This window comes from Bombus impatiens, unplaced genomic scaffold, assembly GCF_000188095.3.
Source record: "Bombus impatiens unplaced genomic scaffold, BIMP_2.2 scf_0102, whole genome shotgun sequence".
Lineage (NCBI taxonomy): Eukaryota > Metazoa > Arthropoda > Insecta > Hymenoptera > Apidae > Bombus > Bombus impatiens.
In genome coordinates this window covers 1,915,439-1,936,858 of record NT_176521.1, presented here as the reverse complement: position 1 = coordinate 1,936,858, position 21,420 = coordinate 1,915,439, and the positions used below count along the sequence as shown (strand labels likewise).

Sequence of the window (21,420 nt, the reverse complement as noted above, 5' to 3'; positions counted from 1 at the left end):
TTTGTCAGAAACGGGTGAATGTGCGAGGATGTCAAAGGGAACGAGTAAATGCGATCGATTTGCAATAAATGGTACGCGCTCCGTTCGCAGTTCAGACCTTCCTGTAATCATCGCCGCTGAATTTACTCGAACTGTATCGAGTCACAGTAGCATGAACCGGCCGGCTTCATATTGGAGCGATTTCTCAATTTTAATTTAATTACATCGTTCCAAATTCGATTACGATGACGTTCGCAGAAAAATATGCGCTTATCTTATCGTACAACTATCGATATCGAATTTTATTCGAATAAGTTATGCCGACATAAAACAATTATTCTGTATTACAGATAGATGCACACAACGTTTCAAGATTTATGTTTCATCGAAATGCATCGAATACGTGGAAAATCTCTGAAATTTGTTGTTGCATCATGATGAAAACATATTTACAGGAATATTTTATCGACATTTGTAACAAATATGAAACTAACCATCACGATTGATATTGATGTCGACTACTATCCCATCACTAAATTTTCAAGATATAGAAAATACGTTTTGTTTTGAAGATTTTCATTATATTTCTTTTTTTTCGTTTATTTAACTATATTTTTGTTTTCTTTCTTGAACTTCAATTGCAGCTAATTGATATCCTGTTTCAGGTGTAATTAATAGATTTTTATTGGTACTTTGCAGCTAAATAAAAGTGATGATCATCGCGTAGTTTTAAGGGACTTGCAGCCAAACTACACTGGAAAATATCTCTGCGAGGTTTCTGGCGATTCTCCATCATTCACTACTTTGGTAGACCTTGCTTACATGCATGTGGCTAGTAAGTACCGCAATTTTATTTTCGATTCATACGAAGAACGGCCGACACATAAAAACTAATATTATAACAAATAGTTATTGCATCTACTTGCGTTAGATGCTAATTAAATTTGACATATACATCTACAGTTTAGAAGAATTAAATAGCTCAGATTTTTGCTGATTTAAAATGCAATTTGTCTAAGTACGAAACGCAAGTTGTTTAAATATGATGTTTTGCTCGTAACATATGCAAGTTAATTTGAAATTAGCATACATCGCTTCTTTTGGCTGAAAGAGAAGAAGTGCATGCAGACTACAATATGCAATATTTCTATTCTTCGTTAGTATGCAAACTCGTAATCATCAAGTCATTTCGTAAGCAAAGATCTATTCACACTAGAACCACGAAAAGACATTAACAACCTCCGATATCTACATATATAGCTGCATGATATAAGCAAATACAGTTAAAGGGGATAATTTGTTCATTGAAATATTAAGAAATTGCATAACATTGCTGTAACATTAGCGCTGACTTAATATTCCTAAAAAAAACCTGCAAGATGAAATTCTCCTTAGGATATGAATTATATATATAAACCATTGTTTCCTACGGGTTAGAGCATTAAACGTTTTGTACTCGTCTATTAGTTTTTATCTTCATGGCTATTTTATCTTAGAATTAACTAAATAAATTAATCTATTATTATTATTATTTCGATCGCACATACAATTAACAAAATTAATCTATGAAGTAGACCCCTTTCCTTGTTTATCAATTTTTGTTTTATAACACATTTTACAAATATAAAATTTTCCATCCACGCGGAATTAAACTAACCGTAGGATTATTGAAATAAACGACGACGTCAAACTCAACAAAACAAAACACACGAGCAGGAGAAGAGAGACCACAGTGGGTCTCATTAAATTCACCGAACAGGCTTCTTTCATTTCATCATTTATCTTTCACGGTTCTCTTAACCGAGTTACTGTTAATTAACAGCTCACTCCTGATAAACATAACCCTACTTCCATTCAATATCGTCTCACCTAGTTCCTCCGGATTGACCTTTTAATATGCACTATTAACTTTCAATGAATACATTGAATGAATACTCGAATATCAGTAATAAGTCGGCAACCGTTTCGTGACCCATTATTTTTTCATCGATTCACACTGTGCGTCTTCAATTCGCATCATGGCACTTTTCATTATGGCCGTTGACTACGCTCTACGCGATGAACAGAGTGATCATAGCGATAGCGACAAATTAATACGTGATTCGAAAGGGTAGAGCAACGAAACATAGAAAAAGGAATGAAAAAACAAAATGAAGTGGAGACAAGCAGGTAAAGGATAGAATATCGGGGTCTCGTTCCCACCGTCTCGTATTCTCGTTGAACGTCGACTTAACGACGCCACAATCACGGTAGCGATTCTTCTTTGAAGAGACGAGGTGATTGCCTCTCCTTTCCGATCACGGATCGCTCGTAAAAGCTCGATACTGAATCGAGCCTTCGAATCTTGCCTTGTATCCCTCAGACAGTCTCTTGCTTTTCTTCCTTTTCTCCATTCTCACGAGACGGGATGATCGTCCCGCATTCACAACATTACCAAACAAGTTCAAAATGGTAATCTTCAGCGATCGTGTCCTTGAGAGTGATACAGAGAGGATCGCGGGACACAGAGGATTAGCTACCAGGCGGAAGTCATTCAAGCTCAGAAGTGAGACAATTCTTTGACAGCTACCGCTACAAGGAAATTGACTGCCTTCTGTGGACAGCATAATGATCCCTCGAGATGTACATGACGTGTTATGTATACGGAATATCTTACCGCAGGATACCACAAGGTGAAAAAGTAGCGTCCACCTCATCCAACAATGGCGCGTCGCCAGTACCTGTATATGCTCTTGAAATATATGAATGACAATAAATCAAATTGAACGACGTGGCATCGGATGATGGTCGGATAATATATAATTAATAATGGATATCGTCAAGTTAATAAGACAATTAAAAGAGTTGTGATAATTCGAAATACGACATTTTAATGAAAATTTCGATCGATGATTCAATGTTATAAGAGAATTACATGAAACAACAATTAATTCAGTTTTTCTTATTTTCTATTAAATTCGTTGCAACGAACAAAATATAATTCTTTGCAATTCACGAAGATTTGATCTTTTGTTGCATATATCTTCTATGCTCGTACTGGAGCTATAAGTATAATGTCATTAATAAAACTGAACTTCTCTTCTCCTTCGTAACCTACTCTTTATAATATATTAGTCCTTCCATCTCAAAGTAAAGAATTATTATAAATTATTCTAATACAAAATCTTCCATCTTTATACAAAAAACCTCTTTAAGTGAAATAATTATACATTATGTAGTACATAAATTATACATTATTATACAGTTGTACACGTTAATATTTAAATGACTTTATATGCCAAAATATAATAATTAATAAATACAATAATAATATTGATATAAAAGGTATAAAGAAATCCAGTAATCGACTAATGTTAAAATAAAATTAAAAATCAACCAATGTGAAATTAATTATTTTAAATTACCTGGTAAATCGAAATCTTGTTCCGTTATTAAGAAGTTCAATGGATTTCAGACCTCCCGAATGGCGAACCTCAAGTAAGAGTCGAGAAGGTGCGGTATGCAGTAGGAGATACTGTGCGTGCAAACTGCACTGTTCCTTCGGGAAACCCTCCGGCAAATGTCACGTGGACTGTCAATGGGGTACCGGTAGGTTGATAGATGTAAAAACTTCCAAGAGATGTTTGGCGCTTCCGATAAGTTGTCGTTGTAACTCGAATCAATATGTTACTGCTCTTGTCTGCTATATTTCATTCTCCTCAATGAATTTTATTGATCTGCTTTCAATCAAACCTAGTGTTCAATAAAAAAAAGCTTCGCTTTGAAACAACAAACAGATTTATAATTCAATCCCTATTCAATATCCAATAATATTAAATAATATTAAATGTTACTTTTAAAAAGTAATATTATTAAAAATTAATAAACCCAAGTGTATTAATAAAATAATAAATTAATAAATCTAAGGAAATTAAAGTAAACGACTATTTGTTAAGGGGAAAAATATTGAAATGTAAAATTATTGCAAATGATCTCTAAAGTAATCTTTACATTATCCTAATAATAGAAGCTCCAAAATTAAAGGAATTGCGTGCTGATTATTCCTATATGGGGTATAATTTCCATAAATAATGTGCTACAATATACACTTATATTCCAATATTTTCTTTTAAAATGTTCTCGGAACGCTACAAATGCAAATGAACGTCGAAAAAGAATAATAAATCATTTTTAAGCAACTTCTTGAATTTTGTACACGCTTTACGTATTCCTCCTGCGTATAGGCACACGGGTATCGATGTAGGCATGTTGCACATGTCTTTAATTTAATATACCGGCCTGCAATCATATGATCCTGTACAGGTATTTGCTGTTCTCATAAATTCGCCATACGTCAATGATTATTGAGAAACAAAAAAGAAGCTTGAACTTTTAATTGGAATTTAATATTTCACTTTTGACTGCAATGTCGCTGTTAATATTTTATGTTTTATTAGTATACATATATAAATAGATAATTGAACAATCTGAAAGTCACTAAAATAGAAGAAGCAAATTCTTAATTTTACAGATAATGAAAAAAATTCATTTTATAAATATAGATTTTAATATCTCCAAAATATTTCAATAAATATAAATTGTCAAGTTTGGTAAATTATTTTTTCTTTTTTTTTTCAATTTATGTATGTAACGAAGATCGATTAAATCTGATATAACCACTTGTAATATTAAGGTAAAAAGCGAAACATTAAAACAACAGTAAGAAACGTGTTGAGAAAATGATCGATTCGCGAATGCAACGACACGATACCGTTATAAGCGTAGTACAAAGTTGTTCAGGAAATTATACTTGGTTCGGCTATCCTCTAACTACAAGCAACTTCATTTAACCCTAGGTCTCATTTCGGTGCAAACTAGCAATCTGAAACGGTTTATGGATTTCCTAACAATCTGATAAACATTATAATTGTAGTTGAATACACCACAAATTATTTATGGTTCCCTAGAGAGAAGTATTACAGTGTTATTGAGAAGCAGGAAGTACTTACTGTATGTAGTATTGTCCTTATCCTGTTCATTCTCCTTTCCTTTCGTCCTTTTTATGGCAATAACACGTATATTTTATTCATGAACGGACGTTCAACGGACTATTAATTTATTACCATCATAAAATATCTAATGACATTTTAAACTAAAAATATTATCGTCCTTTGTTCGTGTAAACGAAAAATAGTAATTGAAACATGATCTCTAATTAAATATCTTATATCTAACCAAATAGCGTTGAAACTTAAAATCTAAAACAAAATTAAAAATATCTCATATAATGCTATCTTTTTATAACTTTCATTATCCAGTGACGTTAAAAAATTATACTCCTAGTAACACAAAAGACAACGTGCGAAAAGTATTCGTGCCTACCTAATTGTTTTCATCTTTACTAGTTTCAGAATGATTAGCAAATAAAATAATTGCTAAATCTCATTAGTCATGTATTATCACCTAATTTCATATTTTGTAAACGAAATTTTTTATTTCAGGTGAATTCCAGTTTCATAATGAACGTAACGGACAAGCTCAGTGACAATCAGCAAATAATGTGTATCGCAGGATTGGATTTCGAGATTATACCAGATAGCTTTAACAACGGAAGATTACATATTGTTTGCAACGCTAATGTCTTTCATTTGTATAAAAAACAAGCTGGTGTTTTTTTGATCGAGGAACGGCCACGTTTGGCATCTGTACTAGGAACTCGGGAATCTTCTTACATCGGTATATCTTACAGATCTATTTATAATTGTTCGCCGATGGTACTTATCTTTTCCATTTGTTTTGCAATTAATACTGTTTAAAATCCCTATGATATCAGGCTCATCTTTATGAAAGGATTTTCCTAAGTATCAATTACGTAATCAAAAGTATCATAATGCATTCTGGATTTATTACAAAGCTTTGTGACCTTACGTGGTTTCAGATTAACGGCAACGAATCTTTTTATGAATTAATTATTTTATCAATTACAAGATATAAAGGAGAGATTTTTCTCAAGTGTTTTATATTTAATAATTCCTTTTATATTCGTTTGATGTATTTTTCAACGTACCCAAAATAAATATTCATCATTTATCAATGTTTTACGTTAGAGAAAGAAAATAACGGCTACATAATTTCCCGTTTTAATTATTATATGAATTATGTTCTTCTCAAAATTAAAATGTTTGCTATTTCTGGATGTGTATTCATAACGACTAATTCTAACGATAGAAACCTAGATAAAAGAATAAATATATATTTAGATGAATTCCTTTTTCAATATCCTATTCAAGTAATTCATTGTCAGATCCCCGATTAATGATGGAGTTAACATCTCCAAAGGTCGCCTTCCGCAAAGATTTCTTTCTTCTAAAGATTTATGGTAAATCTTCACATAAACAAATCCAAATTATATGGAAGTCTATTGTATATCAATTACTGTACTAATAAAATTCTACATAGTATCTTGTATATAAACGGAGAACAAATAATGGAGCATTAGTATATACCGTAAAAAAGTAACTTGATAACATATTGATCAGGTCAAAGTAATAATCAACTGAATATGCTAATCTCAACTCAATCATGTAATATGCTAATCAAACTATAATCATGCTAATAATAACTGAAATTATACATCAATCACAGCGTAACGTCAAAGTTTCATTGAAATTAGCATGAAATGTAAAATTATGATAATATCAGGAGAGTTCTTCTCAACTGTTTAAATTAATCTTATTGATGCTACCATAAATGGTAGTAAAAGTATTACGATACCAAAATATATACTACAAGAAATTAACTAGAAAAGTGTCTTATGTGTAGTACCTATCTATTACTATAAATCTTAAATCTCGAATATCAGGATCTTAAATAGCACTGAATCAATTAATCGTATTATTCGAGAGATATAACTTTTTCTTTTTCTTTTCTTTAACTTTTTTAATAATAGCTTTATAATATCGCAAGTATATTTTACCTATTTCATTTGCATTACTTTATTTCTTTTATCTATGTTTAAAATTTTTTCATCTATATGATACAATAGAAATGAAAGTACAACGGCACAAACGTAAATGTAGTATTTTGATATATCGTTTAATTTAAAGACTATTAATTGCAAAACAACAATTTCTTCGTATCATTGAAGATTGACTATTCAACAACTAGAACTATCTATGAATATTAGTGTCTAGTTATATCTTCTTGTATGTTCTATATATATTTTTTCATAGATTCGTATGTATTGTTTTATTTGTTTCAGGAGGTGCAGCAACACAATTTAAAGAATGGTTCTTGAATGCCGCAGTTACGCTGTTGCTGTGCAGTTTTAGATAACAACGATGAACCCGTTAATCACCCTATACGTATATGACTGTATCGAAATGAGAGGGCAAATTGTTTGTAAAATTTTGAAATTAAGTGCGACGAGGGAAGAGCGACAAAAATTTTTCGTTAACATAAATATCGACCGTATGTTATTCGTGTAAATAGGATAAAAATTTAGCTAATTATCTACATGTAATTGCGACCTGCGCTGTCTCGTTGCAACGAGACGAATTTATAACCTGAATAACATGTCATAATATTATGTATTAGATCGACGATGTGTCGCGCCAAAGTGTTCGAGAACTTGTTTCAGTACTATTATATCGTGTTTTCTATCCTCTGACAATGATTTTGATACCTCTTCCGTAAAACATTCCGTAAAACATAACTGCCACACTGTATCATCACAAGTTTCTAGGTAAAAGCTGTTATTATTTGTGAATGAAGATTTACTTAAGTGAAAAACAAATAAATAATTCACCTTCGTTACTTTCGTCTTTTTTTTACTCAAATTCCTCACCTACTCGTCTTGATCAAATGATCTTGCAATGCAGTAGTTTATACTTTCAAATATAGAATTGTTACTTTTATTGCAATAGTGGTAAAATTTGTTTACTATTTATTAGAAAGAAGTATATAAGCATAAAATAAAAAGTAGTGCCAACAAATTAATAAATAACACACATTTACAGAATGTGAATATCACAAAATGATAGCTAAAATATCTTATCACTATAAAATTTAATGTTCCTTTGAAATGTCAAGTAATTATTATCATAGCTTAACAAAAGTACAGAACAATGTAATTTAATCACATTACCAATAAAAGTACAGAACAGATTAGGTAAAAACGCATAATTTAAAAAAGTTGATGTTTTATAAGCGTTCTCAATCTTCCTTCGGCATTTGATTTTGAAGTTTCATTTCTATTACATCCACTGTCGCGTCTCTAATTTTACTTTTCTCAAGACCCAGTTGCTGAATTTTTTCCATTTGCTCGGTAACATAAGCTACTCTCCTATCGAAGTAGTCTTTTGCATCTGGTACCTTCTTCTGAGCATAATAACCAGTTCCAATATCAATTAGAACATTATTAGTATCTACCAGTTTTCCAACCACATACATGGATCCAGTTAGTGGTACAAGAATTTCATTACCTAAAATAAATTCAATGATATTACTAAAATTAAGCAAGTTAAGCATTCTCACATTTTCTAACCTTAAAGTATTAAATATCAAAATGATTCTTTACACTAGAATTTACGGGATAGAATACTAATGTAACTATACCCTCCATGGACGGAGAAATCTTCTCGAGGCATGATCCTGATTCTTGAAATTTACTTTGAGCAATTTTTAACGTTTGCAACGAATCTTGGAAAACACCGAGTTCTTGATCCAATTGTTGCTTCAATACTGTGAGTTGTTGAAGATTTAAAGTAGTTAAATCTATTTTTTGCAGATGCGGCGCTTCTGTCATCGAGATTTCTGACATTTTAAACTATTTATTATAAAAACTATGTGCAAACAAACGATTGACACACGCGCTCCAGCCCTATAACCAAAAACGGTCAAACACCGGAGCCAAATAGCACAGCCCAACTCATATATTACATGCATGTAGTTGCTGCAAGCGTTTGCTAGATGGCGAAATCATCTGCACGTTCTAGCGACATCTGGATATGATAATATGGCTAAAATTATTATAATTACAGACTTGTTTGTGACACCTGTACCTCGCGTGTTCAGTTTCCATGCGATTCTCTACTTTACCGGTTGGGTGTTTGGTTTTCATACCATTCTATACTTTATCAATTGGACGTAAAATAACATTACTACATTAGCAGTAGTTAATATTGAAACAAAAATTTAAGTAAAATAGGAATTGTCTTAGACAGACAAAATAAATGTTTAAATTTTACTCTTTTATATATGTTTTTAAAGTGACATTCCCGTAAATTAATTAAAAAATGAAATGCAAGTCCAACTAATTTGTTATTTATATACACAAATCATTTTCTTATATATACAATAACATGCATAATAAAAGTATACAAAATGCAATCATACGTAAACACAGACTGTTGCAATATGATTAGTGCATTTTATGAGTTGGATATAATTCATTCTATCATTTTATCTTAATATTCATTTCATCCATTTCAAAATAATTTTTGTCTCAAAAAAAATGTTATATATTTTTTCCCCTTTCATTATGTTTTAAAATTCATAATAAAGACAGAGCATCTTTCTTCGATGGCGAAAATCTGCCATTTCTATTTTGTATGTAATTCATGTTCTCCTCGTCATTTAGTTTCCGAAGTAGAGACCCGTAATACGAAAAGAAATGGCCAGACTTTTTATTACAATGAAAGCATCAGATTACTTTTCTTTAGCACTTTGGATCTTTAATTTCCGCACTGAAACCTACTTTAAGTGGAATATCGATATCTTCGCCGAAAAAAAGTCTAAAAGTCGTGGATATATCGTGAGTATGTGAGTAAAATAGCAAACGAACTGCAGAAGAAAGGTCTATGACTTAACGTATCTTCTCTGTGGTTTAATATTAATATTATTCCAATTTGATATAATGAATTTGCAAATCTATTCCAATTGAATGCTAATAATGAATTTACTATTCATTTATTTAATAGAGAAAATTGAAGACATATTTACTGGTATATGTACTTTATATTCAAAACGAAATTATATAATGAAAATAAGGGATCTCATTAAAGGTTTAACATATTTTTATTATCGTAGCTATTTACATGCCGATTTAATGATAAATACGTGTCTTTTTTAGTTTGTATTATTTAGTGAATTCTCCTTATCATACATAACATACGAAAAGTATATCTATTTAATAAAATTACCATTCTACTAAGATATTAAATAAACAAGGAGAAACGTGTTATTGAAATAACATTGTCTTCGTTGTTCATAAATGAAAAATTCATGGATATTGTATTTATTATTGCTTAAATAAATTACCTTTTATTACTCGAATGTAGTCATCATTTAAAACGAATCTTCATTTTTTTTAAACATTAGAGCTGCTAAAATATTATGAATGATTAACGGTGCTGAAGGTTATTAATGCTATGCACAATAGATTTTTACAATCATATCACATTATTCACTTTATTGTAGCTGCTTCTGCATATGTTATATATATATATATATATCTTTTATTTAGTTTTAATAACTAGGTACATTATCATCCATCATAATTGATATTGTACATCGGTACAGCTGCGTGCACAATGCATTATAAATAATTAAAAAGAAATAATTGCTATCTAATTATAACTATGTCACTGTACTCATGTAACTACGTTATTTATATGGTTATGATTGAGCTGCCAATGTCGAGTTTTTCTCCACTATATCAGTAATCAGTTGTGTATCTTAAGAAGTATTAAACCACGTATGTACAGGGTGCATCTGAAGATAAATCGAAGCTGTGGAATAATTCTTTTCGTAATAAGATTATAAAATGATATAAGACATTTTATGTCTTCTTTCATATTTCATAGTAAGATTTTTCGTACATCCAGGAATTTTCTTTCAAAGATTGTCCTGAAAGAGAATTATTCTTTCTTTCAAAACTAAAGTTATCCTTTTATCTAAAGCACAAGCTATTACACGTTCCTCTTCCAAATTTATTCCATAACATTCTTTATTTTTCATTTAATATATCATGTATCATAATTTTTATTGCACCGTGTACATAAACGCCATAAATGCCACTCTGGCAAAGTTTCTTCTTTAAAATAAGTAGAATGTAACTTTTGTTAAGAATCCAGCATATAAACATGCGTCATATACATTACAGCGTTTGAAAGCGCAGCTGTGCGATGTTAACAATTTTACTGCGCTAGTACAGATTTGATATAGATGCGTCCGTTTTCGTTTTGCGTCCTATTTCATTATACAACATATATTCACACACTTTATTACACTGTTGACTGTCGCTAATAAGAACAGTTTCTCTACGGCGATTACACAACTCTTTTTTCCTCTATAGAACTACTTTCAGACACGTGACATTTAAGCACTTCTATTCATATTTAATGACGATTGTAATAACAATTATTTTGTTTATTGGACTTGCTTTCCGTGTATTAATAAAACAGCGAGGTTTTGGAAAAGTCTGTTTTTTAACGCTTTCAAGATACATTCACATTTGACAGATATTTTTTGCAATACTTTTCAAAATGAATTGTATAGTATATTAAATTGTACGTTATACGAGTTTGTCAACTTAATTTATACAAGAAACGATAAATATCATATTTTGTTAGAACATAATATAATTTTTTATAGAGGAACATTTAACGTTAAATATTAAAATTATTATAAACCGTATTGCTTAGAAGCAATAGATTATGATCAAAGATGTCAAATGCAAATATATCTTAACTTATACGGTTGACATTACAGTGATTGACGAAGTACAAGGAGTTTTTAATATTTTCAATTTTAATCTTATTGTACGTATTGTACATATAGCTTGCGATATTGTATTTGTGATAAAATTAGATTATTTGCTCTATATTTTTCCTTAATTAACCCTTAAAAGCTAATTGTTCTAAGCTTTTAATGCAATTATATATTTTGTAGATATGCTTTTTCTTTACTTAAAAAATTGTTATCATATTCACAATCAAAGAGAGAACAATTTTAACGAAGATAATGAAAATTTAATATATTTTGGATGTTATTGTTAGCTCTTAAGGGTTGTTGAAATTCAGATTGTCGAGCGAGTGCACGCATAGTATTGTCTAGAATTTAATTACAACGAAATGTTTTTTCATTGATCCCATGATAGACAAGGATGTCCATGAAAGCACATTATATTTCCTTCTGTCTTGTAGCAGATCAGTTTTCTATTTTTACTAAAAATCGAAGAGAAATGAATTTAATTTTCAAGAGCGAATTTAAATATCTTTCTGTCCTAAAAAATGAGTATCATAAATAAAGTAATTTTTTAACGAAGTAATAGTAAGAAGCATTTACGTGTTTGTTATCAATCAATTTTGGATTAAAAGAATGTAATATTTCATCAATTTCTTTTTATCATATATATATATTGATATAAAGTGCTTATCAAGCAATACCTCATTAACTTTTTTTGTACGTTTTTGATAAATTTATGGTTTCTATAAATAATTCTAAAACAAAAATGTACAAGATCTATGTACACTAAAAATCTCATTTATAAGAGTTGAGTATAACTGTTTGTACTAGTTTTAACAAAATAAGTAATAAATTATCTTAGGTAATTTATTATAAATAGGTAATTTTCACAATATATGTCAGTCAATGGTTGCAAGTCAATAAACTATCAGTCACGGAAACAACAACTTAAATTACTTAAATTTACTTAAAAATATTATTGAAGAGCTAAGTGATCAATTGATTAATTCGTAACTTCAATAGTGAATGATAGAAGCAACAAGATTTCCTCAATTTATTAAAAGAAAGTAATTATATATATATGTATATCGTGTCAAAAAATTCTATATAACATACAAATTTTAACGTTACAGAAACTTCTTCGGCGCAAAATCAATCGTATATAAAACCTAATGACGCAAAGCAACAAATATCTTATAAAATATCAGTACATATATTTCATAGCGAATCAAAACCGATCCGCAGCATGACTCTCATATTTGTGTTTGCGTATATTGTTTTGAGGTAGGAAGAGTGAAATTCATCAGGAGACACCACGAACCATTTCTAATGGTTAGAAACACGACGAGCACTTATACCCAGAAACGAACGTTTTAATTGATTTTCGATCTCTGTTAATTGAGACGAAACGTGGAGACTTTTTTTCCTTTCCACGGCTTGTACCTAACGTCTTATAGCTCATTATCGTCTCCTCCTTTTTTTTTTCTCGTTCTTAATGACTCTGCTTCATTGGTAGGCGTTAATGAAGAATACTACGGCGATGAAAGCTTCGGCACACAGAAAGAAATTGCAGAGCGCAAGATATTTACTTTCTCCACGACGATCGTCTACTTATCATCTAGGCTTCTCATGCTTATTTTCTTCTTATTCGTTCAAACATTAACTTTAATCTCCTCTAATGCTATTACGCTTACTCTCTATGTATCTTTATGTTCTATTGATTATGCTACCTTTATGCATTCACGCTACGCTTATGTAGCTCGCAAGCAATCATTATTTGTTTACCTCTTTTATTTTGCGTGTAACTTGACACAGAAATTGTTAGAATATTGAGAAGAACATCATTGCTGGAACGCCAGCTGTGTGGAAGCGAGTATGTTAATTATTCTGCATGTACACAAACATCGAACTTTCTGGTAATAGTCATTCTGTGCAAAAGTCTTAAATGATTTACATGTTCTCGTTCCTCTTTTACATACTGACAATTTGAACATAGAAATATGAAATTTTAGTGACACCTGTCTTCGTTCTAGTTTAGAATCATTAATTATTTGAGTCAAGTATCTCCTGTCATTGTGCTTCGTTAGTTGACAATGTCCTAGTGAAACGTTTTTAATATACTCAATGGAAATTCTATGTTATTCTGCCTGAATGGCTTGCTCATTCCAAACGATTACGACAAAAAGTAATAAAACAGAAAGCTGTGTGCTTTCATTGCACGTTCAATCAGTCAAGTTGTTCCAAGTTAAACGACTGCAGCTTGATAATTCTGATGTTCCAAGAAGTTAATAATAAAATGTTTGAGCCCTGTACATTATGAGAATAATTATTGAAAAGATGTAAAATTTCGATCTTACATCTCATATGTTCAAGAACATATTAGCATAATATGAATGAGATTATGAACACATTAATCAATTTAGCAGGCCGACAAAGAAATGCAATGAACCATTTGTTCTGAAATTATTCTCGATCAGCTCTATCGAGTGTCCTTAATTACAAAATAATGTATCTAGATTACGATAACATAAAATATATTTGTTTATGTAAACGTATGAATACATTTTGTTTAATAAACTTATGAATATACATTTTATTTTCACCATGAACATCTAACACTTTTGCACGGTATTACACGTTCTCATTTTAGAAGATCGATTTTCGATCTATTGTGTTATTCGTGTTATGCACTAACCATGTATTTTGAGTTTCTGAAAAAATTGACATTTTAACAAGCATATCCTATTCACTCTCATCTTCTTTTGCCATCTAGAAACTTCTATTTAGATATTTTTAATATAATATACTGATGTACTTCAAAGAAAGGAAGATGATATAACACGTTTTCTGGCTTATTGTTAATATCATATATATTGTACGTACATGTGTACTGTGTATAGTATTCGACTGGACATTTTAGTAACTTGCTCCATGCCTTCTCTTCTTTTTCCCAAACATAGTTTCCTCCAGACGTGTATTTTGTTATATAACAGAATTCCAAAGAGATTAGGATGAAAAATAACAGATTCATCAGGTATCACAGCCCTAACTAGATGAAATAAATAATTGCAGATATGAAAAATAAATATAACGACCGTTGCTATTGGCAGTGAATTTCGAGAAATGTAAAAGATATTAATGTAGTTAAGAACAAATTAGTATTATAAAATGCAATAAATATGAGTTAAAAGGATACAGAACTAAATATGTAATAGGAAATTTTGATAATTGCATGTTCTTCCTATTTTTCTTATTATTTATCAGAATGTGATATATGTAGTTAGAAAATCGCGTGTTTTCATTTCGCGTTTACACGAAATCGAGTTCGTACCATTTCTAACAAAGGTTACAATAATTACATTAGCCGCCGTACAATCATTTAAAATATAAAGTGACTCACGTTTGTATTCTTGTTTCGATCACGTTTAACGTTCATGAAACACGAAAATTATACTTTTACGAGCAAATTGTAGTTTACGTAAATTACCGTGCAAGATAATTGCATGCTTACACTTTCGTAAAAAAGGTACAAACGCTTGAAAATGATTAAATCATGGGAAATATAAATATTGCCTGTTTTTCATTTGCTTAATACAATATTGCATAAAAGCTATTATAAAAGTAAGTTTCACAACGTACATTTTACGAAGAACAGCGAAAAATATCAATCTGACGTTCTTTTTTACGTTGTTAACGTTTGAATTTTCTTTTCCTCTTTTATATAAGGAAATAATTCCATCCGGTGATAACCGTGATAACTTTATGTAAGATTTATGTCGTACTGTGTAGACGTTATTTAAAAATATATTCCTCTTAAAGCATGATATCTGGAAAGGAATTTGGATTTAATGTTTTTGTCTTTATTTAATTAGTGATTGTATCAGAAAGCTCGATTAACAGTATCAAAGTTGTACATCGTTAATGGATTAGTCTCGCGAGACCAATTTCACCTGTTTCTCAAGTTTCATTAATATGCCTTTTTTTTAATAGAAAGCATACTCAGTCAAAACAGTAACGAAACGTTTTATAAAATTCCGAATTTTTTTCTAAAATTTACACAAGTAGAGCATCTCAACGACGAAAAAAATAAATAATTAACATTTGAGGATAGAAGAAGATTAATAAAATGTAAAATGTATGCACCTATTATGAATAAGTGAAATATTCCTCGTAACGTTTATATAAGTATATGCTGTGATGGTTACGTTGATTTATACAAACTGCGTCGCTTATTACGATTAGTGTTTTACGAATGAATAAATGACATTGACATAATCATTTTTAGATTTATTTGTGAAATGTACATTACCGCTCAAAAGTCTCCGCTTTGTTCATTTTGATGAAATATAATTTAATTAAAAAAATTAAGGTGTAATGATCTTATCTTTTCTTATAGAAATATTATTAAAGTAATTTTTTCAAATTTTCAAGCGATTTTAACGATTAAACCTTCCGTGATCATTCTGTTACTTGAAAAGTGTAACATCCTCCTATCATTCGAAATCTTCAACTAAAATACCTACAAAGAAGTACAACAAAATATCTAATTTCTAAAGAAAAGCAAAATTCCCTTTTGCATAATAGGGAATCCTCTTCGATCTATAAAATCTAAAATGAAGGTAATGTCAATGTCATCGATGAGTTTCTGAAAACTTCATCCGATGAAGTCAATGCGTTTTACGTAATATTTTAAAAGGAAACGTTATCGATTAGAAATCCGTGGACGCTCGTTCGCGAGGACAGCACCAAATGTAACTGAATTCGGAGAAAGAAGGCCCGCGTAACAGTAGGCCACCCTAAGGCAGTGTGTACATAGATAATAAAATCCTTGATTGTTTGGTACTTCTTCGAAACGAGCTATTTCCATCTGGTTCGTTGCTCGTAAAAAATATTTCTCTATCGTTGAAGATATGAAACCATAATATTCGCACGAGAGGCTCGTGCAACAATAACGCCACATACAATTGGCCGCAAAAATGAATAATTAAAGCTTTTCGTCTTTGACTAGAGAACATTCATCGTGATGCAGTGATATTTTTCTTTTTTTAAATCGATGTCTTTCTATAATCTTACTTCTTGTCCTTTTATCGAACGATTCGATCGTTCGTTAAACTAGGAGATTTACATATCTTTATTTCCTTTTTAAAGAATACTTAATCGGTGATTTATAATCTATATATATATACTGAAGCACTTATCGTAGCGATTATTATTGTAATACGCACAGTTATCTAAAGCTATCTAAATACGTTATTTTTCTACATGTTGCTTACGCATGTTTCTGCACAAGAATTCAACAAATATTCATACATATACATTATGTACATCCTTGACTGCGATCTAAAACTACACCAACGCATCCTCTATCACTATATACATGAAGCACACGATACACGACTCGTCTGTATTTAAACTGTTTACTACGTTATTCTCCAATTTAACCATAATCATGGCGTGTAAATATAATTCGGTATTTAATCATGGAAGGCCTTCTTCTTCGTAATATTCACCTCCAAGCTACATCTTCTATCTCCTCCTCGTCTCCTTCCATCTTTATCCTTTCTTTTACGTCATGTGCAGGTCACCCTTCAATATTCTCGTGAAAGTCTTCTTAAACTGCTGGTTAGCCAAGGCGTAACAAAATGGGTTAATAGGACTGTTAGTGTAACACAGGAAGTATGAGAACATGAATAGATGTTCGTTCGTGCACGGTTTGTTCGAACAGAAACCCTCCACTAGCGCCAAAATGTGGTACGGTGTCCAACAGGCGACAAACGCGCCCAGAATAAAAGATATCGTCCTAAACGCTTTTCTGGCTCTATTCTCTGTTCGAGACTTCTGTCGTCCTAATAAAGGATCCCTTCTTTGCGTCTTGGTCTTCAAACGTTTGCCAATTGTCTTCACGAAATCTTTCCTGGACCCACCTTCCTCGTTGCTTCTACAATCTTTTTTCTTCGATTGTTTCTTTGGATCCTGTTCGTTTCCTGTTGTGCCAGAGATCGTTGGAACCATGCTACCGCTAGAGGATGAATTCTGAGGAGGATTGACCTTCGTATCCGGATCCGAAAACTGATTCATCGCGCTGTTAAAATTTTCCACTGTAGGTGTGCTGACAATGGTCGTCACAGGCTGTTGCTTCGTGTCCTTCGCCTTTACTGTAACCTCTGTATGCACTTTGCTAACGGTTGGTGAGGTCTGAGAAGCAGCGTTCGATTTCTGAGTGATGAATACACGAGGAGGATGCGTCTGACTGGATGCATTAGACATCACCGGTTGAGGCTGATTTTGTTTATTCTGACCCGATTGTTGGTTGTTGACTTGTTGCGCCGTAGCTCTGATTAGAGCAGCTTGTAACAAACTCGTATTCGGCGCTGCAGACACGTTTCCTAAAATTGGAGATGACGGTGCACTCGATAGAGGATTCGCTAAGCTGTACGACAAAGAAGACGATGGACTTTCGTAAGAAGGACTTGGTAAAATTACCGAACTCTCGTCCATGTATCTCAAGTCTCCGCCATCCAAGCCAGTCAAAATGTCGTAAGTACCAGTGCCATGAGAAGACACAACGAGTGACTTAGGTCTGTCAGATAACGAAGTAGAAGGACTGTCAGAGACTTGTGGACTACTTTGAAATTGCGTAGGCGGTGGTATAATATTTTGTTGGCTGCTGCTAATAGACCGAGTAGGATGAGTGGGTGGTGATGTCTCAGCGGAGGTCAAGGGTTGCTGTTGATTGGGACCATCACCATTCCAGTGAGACTGTTCAGGTGTCAACGTCTGACTACTCGATTTGTCAGGATCTAGCACGTTGTCTGTATCTAAGAGACTCAATTCTTGGATCTTTGGCAATGTCTGAGCTTTCTGTGTCGTTGTACCTATGTCGCACGTCGAGTTCACCGAGAGAAACTTTTTCGACTGCGTGTTCATGTCAATCTTCGCGGGTACGATTCCATTTAAGTGGCCATTAGTCGAGAAAACTGGAAGAGCGCCAGATTGAGCAACCAGTCCAGCTAGAGAGGATCGTTTTCTGATGCTACTGAGCTGTTGAGCCGGGCCCATAGTGCTCTCTTCGTCGGAATCAAACGCTGGACTACTAGATCTTTCTGATTTTTCTGTCTCTGTGGGAGCGGTGCTTCCATACACTTGCTTTTCAGTCGAATCGGTTGCACCAGTTCCAGAAGTCTTTGAGGAAGATTTCTGTCCTGAACCATCTCCACCTGTTCCTTCTTCAACCGATGCACTCAATTTTGGCTTATCCTGGCTCAAAAGAGTGCTCTGTGTCTTCGATATTCCTATTCCTGCTGCACGACCTGCCATGCCAGACATTGCACCGGCACTTAGAGCAACCATGGATTGCATCTTTCGCTGTTTTGCCTCGCTCTTCTTCTGCATGTCATAAGCTGTCTTGTATATACCACCGTAAAGAATAAATAGAACCACGAGTGTCGTCCAATAATAGCCAATGATAAGAGCAGTGTTAAAAACTGGATCTTTAAGAAATTGAACAGTGCACTGGCCAGGATCTAAGTCTCTATAGCCGATAAAATGTTCCCAACCGAAAATACTGATAAAGAAGAGCAAGGCTGGGATAATCCAAGTAATGGTGACCATCCAGATTACGCGGTTTTTCGTGCGCCAGCTGCGATATCGTGCCGCTATTTTCACTGAACAAAATCGATCAATCGTAATCAGTAATACTGTGTACTGGGATACCAGGCATACCGTGTAATCTACGGACAGCCATAAATCGCAAAGCAAGGGCCCAAGATTCCAATATCCCATCAGAACGTAGACCGTGTAGAATGGCATGGAGACGGTGCCTGTTTAACAATTGTGTCACGATTAGATCAATTCAACATAGAAGGTATCACACTGCATGTAAATTATTCTAACAAAATTCTATGATTGCAAGCTTGGTATGTACTGAAATCCTAAGGCGAAATACAAATATTTTAAAGTGTTATTTCTAAAATAGCAAGGAGGAAATAGAGGAAAATGGAAAAAAATAACCCACTACGTAATTTCACTGAAGTATAACGTGTAATGAAATGTAATAAAATACAAGTTGTAATTGTATTGTAATGCATAATATTTCTATATACTAGTAATTTTAATTTAGTAATAATTTAACTATCTAATGTTTCATACACAATTTTCGTTTACTCTACATATATAAGTCCAGAATATTTGTGTCAATATGACCAACGCTTCTAATAAATAAAGTGTAATTATATTTTGTTATCTTTTCAAGGCAATATCATTTACAAAAATAAGAATAATTTACCCATAGTTGTACGATAAAAAAATATAAAAGCAGGAAAACTTACCAATAAGCATATCAGTAGCTGCTAATGAGGCAATGAAGTAGTTGCTCGGTTGTCTGATGGTCCTATCTACGATAAATGCCAGAAGGACGAGAATATTACCGCCGACAGTTAACAGTATGCATAATGCGAGGGAGAAAGCAATCAGTATCGTCTGCCAGAGTTCGAAGGGCGGTAGAACAGGCGCAAAAGGCTCCGCTGTTTAATATATAGAATGTCTTTTCAGTAAAAAAGCGCTTCTCATTTCTGTTCAATTATAAATAAAAAGAAGTATTAATATTGGGTCCCTGCATGCTGTTATGTTTTAATCTTGTCACTATTTTATTCATTAAGTTGGAACCATCATTAATTAATTTTTTACCAAAGTTGATTTTGAAATAACATGTATATATATAAAGTGTAAGCACCAAACATAGTAGAGAATATTATTGTTTTCGAGTTAAAAAATTTCATGACTTATAACTAACCTATTTAAGTAATATGCTAATAGTAGTTAATGTGTAATATGTTATAACGAATAGTAGATATATAATACACTCTAATATACTATAATATATTAATTAAATAATTAGATATATATATCATTAGAATTGTTTGTTAAAATTATTCATGACGACGTTTTAATGATAAAAAGCAATTTCGAGTAAATGTGGCTCACTAAGTTTGAGTAATGGCATCGAGAAAAATTTAATTGTGTGTTACCAGTTGATAAGGTTGTTGCATTTCCTGTTATCGTTCCGTTGGTAATATTTGACGGAAACCAGTCTGACAGAAGTTCTACATATTCCCCGCTGCTCCAGCGCGGATCATCCGGGTCAGGCCAGCTTCCATTTAGCTGCGAGCATTCCGTCAAAATCTGATTGTACATGCGACAAAGACGTTCCCGTTGCCTCTCCCGTTTCCTAAAAATTGTATTACAAATATTAGAGTATTCGTACTTAGACAAAATACTGAAGAAAAACACGTTAAGGATATTTTCATCAGAAATTTTTATTTTTAAAAACGCGAAGTTAAACTAATTGCTATTTTCTATTTCAGAAATTACATTTATTGTTATTTGATTTTAAACTTATTCACTGTTGCACAACAAAGTAATATTTTAGCTTGAAGAATTTAATTTTGGGGTAGATCAGAGTAAGTTGAGGCAGAAATTATTTAGACATTGGATGCGCATAGTTATTTTAGAACAGCTGAAAATTTTAGTATGATAGACTGTATATGTTGGAACATGCGCATTAGTGGAAGTTATTTAATTGCTTCAATTTCCTCTTGTTGATTCTTGGAGTCTTCTGGAGACGTTATATGAAACTTTATACTCTGAATTAGTTTGACTTCATATCGCGTCGTTTGAAGATAAGCTGACTTCGTTTCCTTAATTCTTCACATAGAT

General features: G+C 32.2%; 3 protein-coding genes across 4 annotated transcripts in view; 1 reads left to right on the top strand and 2 right to left on the bottom strand.

Moving 5' to 3' along the window:
• Positions 1-7,773, top strand: part of LOC100749394 — a 61,378-nt gene extending 53,605 nt beyond the window's left edge. The window contains exons 3-6 of one of the 2 annotated variants that reach the window (XM_003486174.4): positions 679-814; positions 3,434-3,567; positions 5,460-5,694; positions 7,220-7,773. In XM_003486174.4, the coding sequence (XP_003486222.1) occupies positions 679-814; positions 3,434-3,567; positions 5,460-5,694; positions 7,220-7,293 (579 nt within the window). In that variant the 3' untranslated portion in view covers positions 7,294-7,773. Of the gene's footprint in view, positions 1-678; positions 815-3,433; positions 3,568-5,459; positions 5,775-7,219 lie in introns of those variants that run through there. The other variant, XM_012395048.3, reaches the window with a different exon arrangement.
• Positions 7,774-7,997: 224 nt separating this feature from the next.
• On the bottom strand, positions 7,998-8,912 carry LOC100749512 (prefoldin subunit 5). The gene is made up of 2 exons (XM_003486175.4): positions 8,575-8,912; positions 7,998-8,441 (listed from the first exon to the last, which is right to left on the bottom strand). Exons 1-2 carry the CDS (start codon positions 8,777-8,779, stop codon positions 8,173-8,175), a joined length of 474 nt encoding a protein of 157 aa, XP_003486223.1. The 5' UTR covers positions 8,780-8,912; the 3' UTR covers positions 7,998-8,172.
• Positions 8,913-13,181: 4,269 nt separating this feature from the next.
• The window catches only part of LOC100749279 (probable muscarinic acetylcholine receptor gar-1), a 55,465-nt gene continuing 47,226 nt past the window's right edge, over positions 13,182-21,420 (bottom strand). Inside the window, exons 4-6 of the mRNA XM_033318635.1 lie at positions 20,733-20,932; positions 20,034-20,228; positions 13,182-19,526 (exon numbers count right to left, since the gene is read on the bottom strand). Coding sequence (XP_033174526.1) covers positions 17,272-19,526; positions 20,034-20,228; positions 20,733-20,932 — 2,650 coding nt within the window. The 3' untranslated portion in view covers positions 13,182-17,271. The remainder of the gene's footprint in view (positions 19,527-20,033; positions 20,229-20,732; positions 20,933-21,420) is intronic.